The 13,245-nt window shown below is 43.5% G+C and overlaps 2 protein-coding genes across 3 annotated transcripts in view; both read right to left on the bottom strand.

Moving 5' to 3' along the window:
* LOC149453441 (uncharacterized) overlaps nt 1-9,344 on the bottom strand; it is a 283,142-nt gene extending 273,798 nt beyond the window's left edge. Inside the window, exon 1 of the mRNA XM_089688375.1 lies at nt 8,618-9,344. The gene's annotated coding sequence lies outside the window, so the exon portion shown is untranslated. The remainder of the gene's footprint in view (nt 1-8,617) is intronic.
* The window catches only part of LOC149453439 (uncharacterized), a 30,263-nt gene continuing 18,413 nt past the window's right edge, over nt 1,396-13,245 (bottom strand). For both annotated transcript variants that reach the window (XM_089688240.1, XM_089688239.1), the window contains exons 7-11: nt 8,116-8,315; nt 7,869-8,007; nt 7,532-7,623; nt 7,347-7,452; nt 1,396-3,682 (exon numbers count right to left, since the gene is read on the bottom strand). In XM_089688240.1, coding sequence (XP_089544366.1) covers nt 2,226-3,682; nt 7,347-7,452; nt 7,532-7,623; nt 7,869-8,007; nt 8,116-8,315 — 1,994 coding nt within the window. In that variant the 3' untranslated portion in view covers nt 1,396-2,225. The remainder of the gene's footprint in view (nt 3,683-7,346; nt 7,453-7,531; nt 7,624-7,868; nt 8,008-8,115; nt 8,316-13,245) is intronic.

The following is a 13,245-nucleotide window of genomic DNA, read 5'->3' as shown; positions in this document are numbered from 1 at the left end:
CAATCTTGGTTTCATCTGTCCACAGTATATTTTGCCAGTAGTGCTGTGAAACATCCAGGTGCTCTTTTGCAAACTTCAAACGTGCTGCAATATTCTTTTTGGACAGCAATGGCTTCCTCTGTGGTGTCCTCCCATGTACTCCATTCTTGTTTAATGTTTTCCTTATTGTAGATGTGTCAACAAAAATGTTATCATGTGCCAGAGATTTCTGTAGATCTTTAGCTGACACTCTGGGATTCTTCTTTACCTCATGCAGCATTCTGCGCTGTGCTCTTGCAGTCATTTTTACAGGACGACCATGGCTAGGGAGAGTAGCAACAGTGCTAAACTTTCTCCATTTGTAGACAGTCTGTCTTGCCGTGGACACATGAACATCAAGGCTTTTGGAGATACTTTTGTAACCCTTTCCAGCTTCATGCAAGTCAACAATTCTTGATCGTAGGTCTTCTGAGAGCTCTTTTCTGCGAGGCATGGTTCACATCAGACAGTGCTTCTTGAAACCAGTAAACCCAAAACAGGTGTGTGTTTTTTAAGGGCAGGACAGCTGTCAGCAACACATCCAATATCATCACACTGATTGGAGTCAAGGTTGGCTCACTCCTGGCTCCAATTAGCCCTGGGAGAAGTCATTAAGCTAGGGCCTCACATACTTTTTCCTCCCTGCACTGAATATTTACATGTTATGTGCAATTAAACCATGGCATCATCTAATGTTTGTGTAGTATTATGTTCAGCAGACTGTGTTCTTCTATTGTTGTGACTTTGATGACGTTCAGAGCGCACGCACGCACGCGCACACACACACTATTTATAGTATGTTGAAATGCGTTTTTTATATATTACAAAATATACAAAAAATATTTTTAAAAATACAGTTTCAAATATACTGTATGTCTTTAAAAATAAATTTAATATACATTTTTGGAATGCATTTACAAATATATGTTAAAATGACATTTTTTCTATGTTAAAAAAATATTTTTCATATATTTTGTAATATATAAAAAACGCATTTCAACATACAGTGTGTGTATATATATTATATAAATATATATATTTTTTTAAATATATTGAATACGACCAAAATTGTATTTCAAATATATGTCAATATATTTTGGAAGAATATTTTTAAAATATATTTTTCTTCCACATGGAAAAGAATAATGCAATCGAAACTCCTATGTCTCCTTTATGCCAAACAATTAATTGTCTTGCACTGGAAAAATGTGGACGTACCATCTCGAAAAGCATACCAAACAAAAGCTCACCTACTGTATAAATTAGTGTATGCAGCAAACTGTTCAAAAAAAAATTGGATCCACATGGACAGAAGGTATATAGTACATGAATATGACATATCAGAAAGTCAAATGTCAATAACAGCAAAGAAACAGATTTGCATTAACATCTCTTTATTTATAAATATGTCGGGTCAAGCATTGGTATTGGTTTAATGCTACTTCTCAGATTACTAGAACTCACTATATTTCTGTACAAAATTACATGTAACATTCCCTCACTAGGCGTACCAAATGCCCATTGTAACCGAAAATGCAATAAAGAAAAAAAAAAAAAAAAAAATGTGGAACACATGGTCATGGTTTATGGTTGAACTGGACGGACTTTTGTCTTTTTTCAGCAAGACTAACTATGTAACATGAAAGATTTCTCCCAGCTGTGAGTGCTCTATGTTTGGAGAGCAGGCTCTCCCCTCCACAGGGTCTGGAGGAGGTTTGTAGGCTACGATCTTGCTAGAAGATGCTTGGCTGTTACACCAAATCGGTGGTTACCATGCTTTTTAAGTCGCTGTAATGCAGGGATTGACACCAAGACACCGGATTAGCACATCCAAGTCAAAGAATTAGAAATGCATAAGTCGAAGGTTCACCATGGTATCTGGACAACTAGTGTTTTCAGGAATGGAACTCTAGGAATCCCTTTATTCTCCACAAGTGTTTAAAGAACAAAACAAAAAAATAGGAGCATATGGGTATAAATGAACCCTTGAGTTAAAAAAAAAAAGTTGGCACAAAAAAGTCAAAGCATTTCACTGTAAGAAAAAAAGTAACGTGGCCAAAGCAACCAACAAAGAGCAAGTGATTTACTACAAGCACTGGGTTGCGATAAGGACAAACAATGAGATGTATTGGATATTTGGGTATGAAAGGTTCCATCAGAGTGAGAGATTTGTCAGTCCATCCATCCACAAGGAATCTCTCTGGAATTTATCTTGGTAGGCTTTTATCCACTAATGGTTCCGGCTCTCCATTCAAGAATATGGCGGCTCCACTGTGTGAACACAAGACCTGACTTCCAGGCCCTGTTCCACACTCCGCACAGGAAAATGGCATCTCTGCCCTGTGAGTGTTCTGATGGGAAATTAGATTGTCCTTCCTGCTAAAACATTTCCCGCACTCGGGGCAGGAGAAGGGTTTTTCTCCAGTGTGGAGCTTCAGGTGGCCTCTGAGGCCTCCTCTATGTGAGAAACGTTTGCCGCACTGGAAGCACAAAAAGGGCTTTTCACCGGTGTGGACTCTTTGGTGTCTGACAAGGTCCGACCTTCTTATAAAGGATTTCTGGCACTCCGAGCATGAGAAGATGACCTCACCAGTGTGACCTCTTTGGTGTAGAAGGAGTTCTGTCTTTGTTTTGAAAGATTTCTCACATTCTGAACAGGGAAAGATCTCCTCGCGGACGTGAGCTCTCCGATGTACGTACAGTTCTGACTTGGTTTGAAAAGATTTGCCGCACTCCAGACATGTCAAGGAGCTTTCATCCACGTGAAGTTTTTGATGTTCAGCAAGAGCGGATTTCTGAGTGAAGCGTTTGCCACAGTCTAGGCAGGAGATTGGAAGTTCATCCACATGGGTTCGCTGGTGGTTGACAAACGTGCGTTTCCGTATGAACCCCTGCCCGCACTCTGTACAAGTGTACAGCATTTTGCCCGTGTGGGTTCGCTGGTGTAGTAGGAGCGTATGCTTCCATGTAAAACCTTTACCGCACACCGTGCATATGTATGGAATTTTTTCCATGTGGGTTTTCTGGTGGACGGTGAGATCATACTTCTGCATAAAACTTTCTCCACACTCTGGACACGAGAAAGGAGTTTCACCCGTGTGAACCCTAAAATGCTCAGTCAACTGAGACTTCCTTTTAAAACGCTTCCCGCACTCTGAGCATGGAAAAGGTTTCTCACCGGTGTGGTTTAGTAGATGGCGGGCAAGGTTCGCATTGTCTGCACAAGACTTCCCGCATACCGAACAAGAAAAGGTCTTGACTCCAGCGTGAAGTCTTTGATGCCTAAAGAGGTTTGAGCTGGACTTGAAACTAATCCCGCACTCCGAGCACGAGAATGGACGCTCCCCGGTGTGCACTCTTAGATGCTTATCGAGAAATGACTTTGCTGAAAAACATTTTTCACAGTGAGAACACGGAAATATCTTCCCGACTTTATGGGTGGAAGAGTCTGAATTATTAAAGGAAGGTGGGTTTGACCGACCTTCTCTATGAAATCTTGGATGGGTATCTGAAGGAACAGTATTCGACTTGTCAGAGGATTCCCCAGGATTAGCGAGGTCCATTAACTTATCTGCATGGGAACGTTCAGGGTTAGGGTCTGGTGCCACGTCATTCGGAGATGAAATAAAGTGCTGTTGAAACGTGTTCCACCCGTTTGGACTATCTGTTAGAGAAAAATATTCAATTAATATGAGAAGTCTTCTGGTTTGTTGAGTGGTCAACATTTCCACAGAGCTCTGCCACGGAATTGGGTAACTGAAACTCTTAGGAGAACATAATTATCAGGATGTACAATACAACCAAACCACCAACTAGCGGTCACTTGGTCATGACGTACAAATTGCTATGTTGCGAGCATGGCCATGACCCATATGAGGTGCCGTATGCAAGGTGGGGAGACTTCCCTCTACTACACTCCTGCACATGTTACATACCCTTGACGTCCGGGCATGCTGTTCACTGGGCTGAACATCCTTTTACTCCTGACCCCTGCACACTGTACGTCATACATTCCTGAGTCCTGCATCCTCTACATTACGGAATACTGCACTCTATACTTTACACAACCCTGCCCCCCTGAATTCAGTATGTTAAACACTCTTGACTCCTGCACTTAAAAAGTGTTACTGAACCCCTAACAGTAAAATCAGTCTGTAGATGCAGTAAAGCATGCTTGTTATACTTCCTGTGGAACCGAAGGGGTTAATCCTCCGCATTGTGTAAAAAGGCTGTTTGATGCTGTCTTCTCTGTTCCTCACCTTGTTCAAGCGACCACTTCTTATCTCCTGAGAAGACAGACTTAACCGTGGGCATTTTGCACAGTCTCAGTTTGGTGTGTATTGCTAAAGAGTTTTTTTTTTCTTGGGAGAGTGCATGTGATCAGCACAGGGCCAATCAGTAATGGTCAGACAGAGGGTCAGGGGTTTTGAATCTTCCTAGAGCAGAAAGAAAACTCCTCCTACAAGCTTTAGCTAGTGCTTGGCTGAACATTGATAGAAGCCACAAGACTGCTCTAACTTCTGATGAGAAAAGGTATTTAGCCGTTTATATTTACTAAAATAATTGCATTTCCATGTTCAGTGTACTCTGGGAGACCAGATATAGCGAATGCAGGGACTGGGGAGAGCGGATATAGTGAATGCAGGGTCCGGGGAGAGCGGATATAGTGAATGCGGGGTCTGGGGAGAGCAGATATAGTGAATGCGGGGTCTGGGGAGAGCAGATATAGTGAATGCAGGGTCCTGGGAGAGCAGATATACTGAATGCGGGGTCTGGGGAGAGCAGATATACTGAATGCGGGGTCTGGGGAGAGCAGATATAGTGAATGCAGGGACCGGGGAGAGCAGATATAGTGAATGCGGGGTCCGGGGAGAGCAGATATAGTGAAATCAGGGTCCAGGGAGAACGGATATAGAGAATGCAGGGTCCGGGGAGAGCAGATATAGTGAATGCGGGGTCCGGGGAAAGCGGATATAGTGAATGCGGGGTCCGGGGAGAGCAGATATAGTGAATGCAGGGTCCGGGGAGAGCAGATATACTGAATGCGGGGTCTGGGGAGAGCAGATATAGTGAATGCAGGGACCGGGGAGAGCAGATATAGTGAATGCGGGGTCCGGGGAGAGCGGATATAGTGAAATCAGGGTCCAGGGAGAGCGGATATAGAGAATGCAGGGTCCGGGGAGAGCAGATATAGTGAATGCGGGGTCCGGGGAGAGCAGATATAGTGAATGCAGGGTCCGGGGAGAGCGGATATAGTGAATGCGAGGTTCGGGGAGAGTGGATATAGTAAATTCAGGGTCTGGGGAGACTGGATATAGTGAATTCAGGGTCCAGGGAGACCGGATATAGTGAATGCAGGGTCTGAGGTTTAGTAACACTTTAAAACACTTTTGACCCCTACATGCAGTATGTTACATACCCCTGCACTCTGATGTTATTCATTTTAACCAATTCAATACCGGGCAATTTTACCCCTTCCTGCCCAGGCCATTTTTCAGGTTTCAGCGCTCTAACACTTTGACTGACAATTGCGCGGTCATACAACATTGTACCCAAACTAAAATTTTATTATTTTCTTCACACAACTAGAGCTTTCTTTTGGTGGTATTTAATTACCGCCGGGGTTTTTATTGTTTGCTAAATTAACAAAAAAGACCGAATATTTTGAAAAAAAAACACGTTTTTCTTTGTTTCTGTTATAAAAGTTTGCAAATAAATAATTGTTCTTCATAAATTTAGGCCGAGATGTATTCTACTACATGTCTTTGGTGAAAATAACCCAAATTAGGATGTATTTTTTAGTTTGTAGGAAAGTTATAGAGTTCACAAACTATGGTATAGATCTGAATATTGATCAATCCTGAAGTACTGACAGCCAATCTAATTTCTTGAGGTCCAAGAATGTCAGAACAGTACAGATATCCCCCAAATGACCCCTTTTTGCAAAGTAGACAGTCCGATGTCTGGCGAGTTTTTTGAAGTTGTATTTTTTTTGTCATAATTTTTTGTAAAATGAAGAAATAAAAAAAATTATTTTCACTTTTTTGTTTTTACATACTGTCACCAGTGCAGTACAGCGTCGTCATATAACTGGCATGGCGGTGATCAGGGACACTGATTGGTGACAGTGTGAAAAAAAAAATATATTTTTTTTTTTATTTTAAATTTTTTATTCAATTTTTTTTCTTTTTTTTAAGATTTTTCTTTATATTTCACTACTTTGGGGAAGTGATCAGTATTTTTTTTTTTTTTTTTGTGCTTAGCTGTGATTTGGCCACAGCTAATCACATGACATGTGCATGTGATTAGCTGTGACCATTCACAGCTAGACACTAGTATACAATGGATGGCATGAATGAAGCCATCCATTGTATACAACTGTTATGTGACCTGCTGTGATTGGTCACAGCAGGTCACATGGTACCGGCAACGGGGGCCGGTACTCAGATCTGTCATCGGCCATGTCCGAGATACACGGCCGGTGACAGATCGCGCCACTGCGCGGCTCTGCAAGTGCGCGAACTGCGCATGTGCGGGAGGACGCCATATGGCGGCCTCCCGGAAAGCGAATACATTTTTACAGATGCCATTTGGCCATAGGCTGGGCGTCAAATGGTTAAGGAGCAAGGACTAAACAGCACAGCAAGGAGACCAGAAAAGGCTGAAACCACACAACAGGAAGGTCCCACTACGGCACTGAGCAATTCCAGAACCACATGAAACCTGATTGGCAGACCTGGAACTGCGTATTGATGCTGATACAAGGGTGGTAGTGATGGAAGTTTGACATCTTCGCTTGGTCACTGGATGACCTTTTCCTGCCACTGTCTTCAACTCATTTGTAGGGAACATGATGTTATATTGAGGAATGGAGATGGACCTTTCATATGGTGTCCAGTATCTCCTCCTCATTTGTTGGGAACATGACGTTATATTGAGGAATGGAGATGGACCTTTCATATGGTGTCCAGTATCTCCTCCTCATTTGTTGGGAACATGACGTTATATTGAGGAATGGAGATGGACCTTTCATATGGTGTACAGTATCTCTTCCTCATTTCATGGTGAACCCTTGTTCTCTTCAAACATTCATGATGCAGAGCTTGCCAATAATTGTAAGATCACCCATAACTCCATTTCCCTCACTGGTGACTAATCTGTCTATAGATATAAACAGTAGCAGGATCTCCTGAGAGTTTGATGTAGCAGGGATCCTAAACATGCATTTTAAAGCTGCTATTCAGCACAGAGACTAACAGCATAGAAACACTTTAGCAGAGGTAGATGTATATGCTTAGTATTAGCAATAGTATGCATTCAATATTCACCTGTGTTGCTTTCTGGAGGTATGTCATTCTCCACACGGGGCTGATCACCTATCTCATATGTCTCTTCCTCTTTGATTTCAACTTTGATATAAATCTGGTCATCATCCTAAAATACACAAATATCAGCACATGGACACTAAATAGGGAGCATAAGTATACAAGGTGATGCCTTCATCTCCATCTACCTGATCAGGGATGGTATGATGTTCCTGTGTGGAATCCCGGGAATACAGAGGACGGGGACATCTCCCTGGTGGGTTCCCATGACTGGATCCATCTGTAGGAAACACACACTGACTGAATCCATTGTTTTTATGTGTTTATCAGATGATGGGGAATCTAGGTGGACCCTCCGTACTGCTCTCTCCTTTACAATAAAGCCTCCTCTTACCTGGTGATGTGAGGGGCGGCTGATCCTCTAGCATGAGATTCTCGTGGAGCTAATTATGACTATATGAAGGTCTACAGATCCTTGCTCATCAATTATTGGAATGTTTTTTGTATTTAGTGCCTAATACTCACCTGTGGTGATATTTAAGTATTCCTCCTGTTTAATATTTGCCGCCATCCCAACCTCTTCTGTAGACTGTTTATAATCCATCACGCACACCTCCTCTTCTTCTTCTTTAACCTCAACTTTCACATACATCTGTTCCTCGTGCTTAACCAATCGAATGATAGAAAATAACATCATGAAAATCTTATTACATTAGGCTTTGACTACATAGAAGATTATACTCTCATACCGTCTGGAGATACTTTTTTCTACCTGATCATGGTGAAGGATGGTGTGACCTTCCTGTGTGGAATCCCGGGAATACAGAGGACGGGGACATCTCTCTGGCGGGTTCCCATGACTGGATCCATCTACCTGATGATGGTGGGGGATGGTGTGATCTTCCTGTGTGGAATCCCGGGAATACAGAGGACGGGGACATCTCTCTGGTCGGTTCCCATGACTGGATCCATCTGTAGGAAACACACACACTGACTGAATCCATTGTTTCTATGTGTTTATCAGATGATGGGGGATCTAGGTGGACCCTCCGTACTGCTCTCTCCTTTACAATAAAGTCTCCTCTTACCCGGTGATGTGAGGGGCGGCTGATTGTCCATCATGACGTCCTTGTAGAGATCCTTGTGTCCTTCTAAATACTTCCACTCCTCCATGGAGAAATAGACAGTGACACCCTGACACACACAATGATACAGTCACCATCCAGACACCCCCCTTGTCTGTTACTGGAGAATGTCCCAGAATTCCCACTCACCTCTCCCTCTAGCAGCTCAATTATCTTCTTGGTGACTTGTAGAATCTACTTGTCTTTGCTTCTTTTGGTTGGAATGGTAGATGAAGGCACTTTGACAGTGAGACCACCACCGGTCTCCTCAGGAGGAAAACTCTAGAAGGTGTCCAGAGACGGCTGTATAGTATGGATTATCTTCAAACACAGCATCAGATGGGTGATGAGATCTCAAGAATACGAATTAGCAACTTTTGTCCTCTGTGTATGCAGCCATTACCCCTCCTCTACAGACATCCCTCCCACTCCTGCCATGTGACTTCCAGTTTCCTCTCCTCGCAGGAGACACATGACTATAGAACACCAACAGACTTGACTGCGGGCATCGCCAGTATCCAACATGGCTTCTGGGGGATCAAATACAAACACATATGACCTCACAGCTCATCCACCATGTTCTTTCTGCTCAGAGGTGGAGCCATTGCACAGTGTCCCAGAGCACCACAGGAAGTGCTTGTTAACCCTTCACCATCCAAAGTCTGAGTGTGTACTGGAAGTGCTGATTAAAGCTTCACTGCCTTGAGTTTTGAGAGCATATTAACCCTTCTGTAGCCTTCTTCCCATTCACCACCTATTAACCTTTTACTGTCCCATCCCATTCAATAAACATCAACCCTTCACTAGGTTCTTGAATTTATTGTGCATTAACCCTTTACTGGCTCACTTCTATTCAATGTAGGGAGTGAATGTACAATATATATATAAATTGATGGCACTATATTAGAACCTCTAATACATTTTTTAAAAAATGTACATCGACCCTTCATTGTCCCTTCTCATTCAGTGTATTTTAACCCTTTATTGCCCCTCTCCAATTCACTTTCCATGAACCCATTCTGCCCTCCCATTTAATGTATATTAACCCTTTATTAATCCATGTAATTCCTTGTTCATGAACCCTTAATTCCCTTCTACTCACTTTGCCTTATTAATAGAGATGAGTGATGTCATGTGACCTTCCAGAATCCTCCTCACCTCTCCGGTCAGGTCTGTGTTTTATTAAGAGGTAAGAGTGATGTCATGTGACCTCCCAGAATCCTCCTCACCTCTCCGGTCAGGTCTGTGTTTTATTAAGAGGTAAGAGTGATGTCATGTGACCTCCCAGAATCCTCCTCACCTCTCCGGTCAGGTCTGTGTTTTAATGATAGAGATAAGAGTGATGTCATGTGACCTCCCAGAATCCTCCTCACCTCTCCAGTCAGGTCAGGTCTGTGTTTTATTAAGAGATAAGAGTGATGTCATGTGACCTCCCAGAATCCTCACCTCTCTGGTCAGGTCTGTGTTTTATTAATAGAGATAAGAGTGATGTCATGTGACCTCCCAGACTCCTCCTCACCTCTCTGGTCAGGTCTGTGTTTTATTAATAGAGATAAGAGTGATGTCATGTGACCTCTCAGAATCCTCCTCACCTCTCCGTTAGGTCTGTGTTTTATTAAGAGATAAGAGTGATGTCATGTGACCTCCCAGAATCCTCCTCACCTCTCCAGTCTCGTCTGTGTTTTATTAATAGAGATGAGTGATGTCATGTGACCTCCCAGAATCCTCCTCACCTCTCCGGTCAGGTCTGTGTTTTATTAATAGAGATAAGAGTGATGTCATGTGACCTCCCAGAATCCTCCTCACCTCTCTGGTCAGGTCCGTGGTTTATTAATAGAGATAGGAGTGATGTCATGTGACCTCTCAGAATCCTCCTCACCTCTCCGGTCAGGTCTGTGTTTTATTAATAGATATGAGTGATGTCATGTGACCTCCCAGAATCCTCCTCACCTCTCCGGTCAGGTCTGTGTTTTATTAATAGAGATAAGAGTGATGTCATGTGACCAGAGGTAGGCAGGGTAAACGACAAAAGTCCATTTACGCCTGCCTGTCCATAGGGTTGCATGGACCTTCCAATCAGGTCAGCCTGAAAAAGACAGGTGGACCTGATCAGAACACCCATGTGAAAGGGGCCTAAGGCTGGCCATACACTATACAATTTCTGTCCAAAGTCTGCCCAATTTCCTTTAGATTTACCTTCAACTATGTAGTGCAAGGGCCTGCCTAACTGGATACAGTTGAAAGTGTTGTTTAAGTTTGACCTCATATTATATGGTTTTTGGTAAATCTAAAGCAAAATTCTCAAGAAAATTGTATAATGTATGGCCGGCCTAAGAAGGCAGCACTGGAATGAGAATCCTGGAGTCTGCATCCATATTTCTGCCTTGGTAGTATCGGTCTTGGTCAATCCATGTGAACATTGTGTTGGCCTACAGCATCATCCAGCTTTGTGCTTAGGGACCTTTAGGAGACCTGGGGCACTGCAAATAACAGGTTGAAGGACACCAACCAGGACATGAATGCAGTAGATGTGGTGTGGCTGGATGGGCCATATATAGTAATGGATGTCTCTGTGATGTGATAGCTGTGAAAGTATTATTGGAGCCCAGACGGATGGAAGTGGCAAGGGGCCTGGCCAACAGTGAGATTCTCAGTTCTTCTGGGTTCATGTTCATATTCCTGGCCCCAGTGCCGAGACAAGGTCTTATGGCACCCAAGATGAGAATACTAAAGTGTACCTTCTTTCCCTGAGCTTTATAACTTGGCACTAAATTAATTGAGCTCAATTATATATTTTATTTTCTATTTGTCCCTTTAATAAAAAAATAATTGAATTACGCCTCTAGAATCCAGGTTTTTGAATTTTTTTTTTAACTTGATGCTACAAACACTTCTCCAGCCCTTCGCTGCCTGGCACCTGCATCACTAGAATCTACAGAGCTGGGACAGCCATATCCAACTCTTAGCCTCAGAATAGATAGAAAGACAGGCAGAGAGTTGTTGGGGCCTCTACACTTGAGCTCCGAGGCCTGGGGCGTGTCCATGTAGATTAGCTGCATGTATGCACCTCATTTTTCTTTTCTGTTTGACCCAAAGATGTTCTGCACACATTTTAAAGCATGTTGGAAGTTCTTGTGCAAAAATACTCATCTTCAACAATCCTTTATCACCGATTGGGTAGACTTACAGGGCCCAGTACTCACCTGATCTGTGAAATTGATCTGGAACACTTGACTGTGTATAAGGTGGCCCTTATTGAGGTCAGAACTGTGGACTTCCCATACCTGCCTAATTAACTTTGGCATTGGATCAAGACTATTAAAGGGCTCCATGCTCTCAATTTTCCTTCCTCAAGGCAATCTCGTCTTCAAAGCAATCCTCTAGAGCAGGGGTCTTCAAACTTTCTAAACAAAGGACCAGTTTACTGTCCTTCAGAAGTTTGAGGGGCTGGTGTAGAAAATGACCTGGTGTCAGTAACAATGCCTCATCCTTAGAGTCAGTGGGAGGAATAGTGCCCCACGGGCTGGATAAAGGCAAGCAAAGAGCTATATCTGTCCCCTGGGCAACAGTTTGGAGACCACTGCTCAGAGTTCTGAGCTCTTTATTCTTGTTTTGTCACATACAAAAACAAGAATTTCAGACCACACAGGGACCCTTCCACTTATCTGAGAAAGGGTCCAGAAACATTACTTTTCTATGTGACCCTTTGAAACAAGATACTTGGTGTGCTGGTGATATATACACTATATTGCCAAAAGTATTGAGCCGCCTGCCTTTACACCCAGATGAACTTTAATGGCCCCCAGTCTTAGTCCGTAGGGTTCAATATTGAGTTGGCCCGCCCTTTGCAGCTATAACAGCTTCAACTCTTCTGGGAAGGCCGTCCACAAGGTTTAGGAGGGTGTCTATGGGAAGGTTGGACCATTCTTCCAGAAGCGCATTTGTGAGGTCAGAGGAGAAGGCCTGGCTGGCAGTCTCTGCTCTAATTCATCAAGGTGTTCTATCGGGTTGAGGTCAAGACTGTGCAAGCCAGTGAACTTCCTCCACCCCAAACTCGCTCCTCCATGTCTTTATGGACCTTGCTTTGTGCACTGGTGTGCAGTCATGTTGTAACAGGAAGGGGCCATCCCCAAACTCTTCCCACAAAGTTGGGAGCATGAAATTGTCTAAAATGTCTTGGTATGCTGACACCTTAAGAATTTCCTTCACTGGAACTAAGAGGCCAAGCCCAACCCTTAAAAAACAACCTTGCACCATAAGCACCCCTCCACCAAAGTTTACCCTTGGCACAATGCAGTCAGGCAAGTACCGTTCTCCTGGAAACCGCCAAACCCAAACATGTCCATCGGATTGCCAGACAGAGAAGTGTGATTGGTCACGCCAGAGAACACGTTTCCACTGCTCTAGAGTCCAGTGGCGGCATGCTTTACACCACAGCATCCGACGCTTTGCATTGCACTTGGTGATGGAAGGCTTGGATGCAGCTGCTCGGCCATGGAAACCCATTCCATGAAGCTCTCTACGCACTGTTGTTGTGCTCATCTGAAGGCCACACCAGGTTTGAGGTCTTTAGCTATTGACTCTGCAGACAGTTGGCGACTTCTGCGCACTGTGCGCTTCAGCATGCGCTGACCCCGCTCTGTCATGTGACGTGGCCTACCACATCGTGGCTGAGTTGTTGTTGTTCCCAGTTGCTTCCACTTTGTTATAATCCCACTAACAGTTGAGCATGGAATATTTAGTAGCCAGGAAATGTCATGGATGGACTTATTGCACAG

Source organism: Staurois parvus, unplaced genomic scaffold, assembly GCF_062004578.1.
Source record: "Staurois parvus isolate SC_StPar_1 unplaced genomic scaffold, SC_StPar_1.0 ptg000449l, whole genome shotgun sequence".
Taxonomy (NCBI): Eukaryota; Metazoa; Chordata; class Amphibia; order Anura; family Ranidae; genus Staurois; species Staurois parvus.
This window is presented reverse-complemented; position numbering and strand designations above follow the sequence as displayed.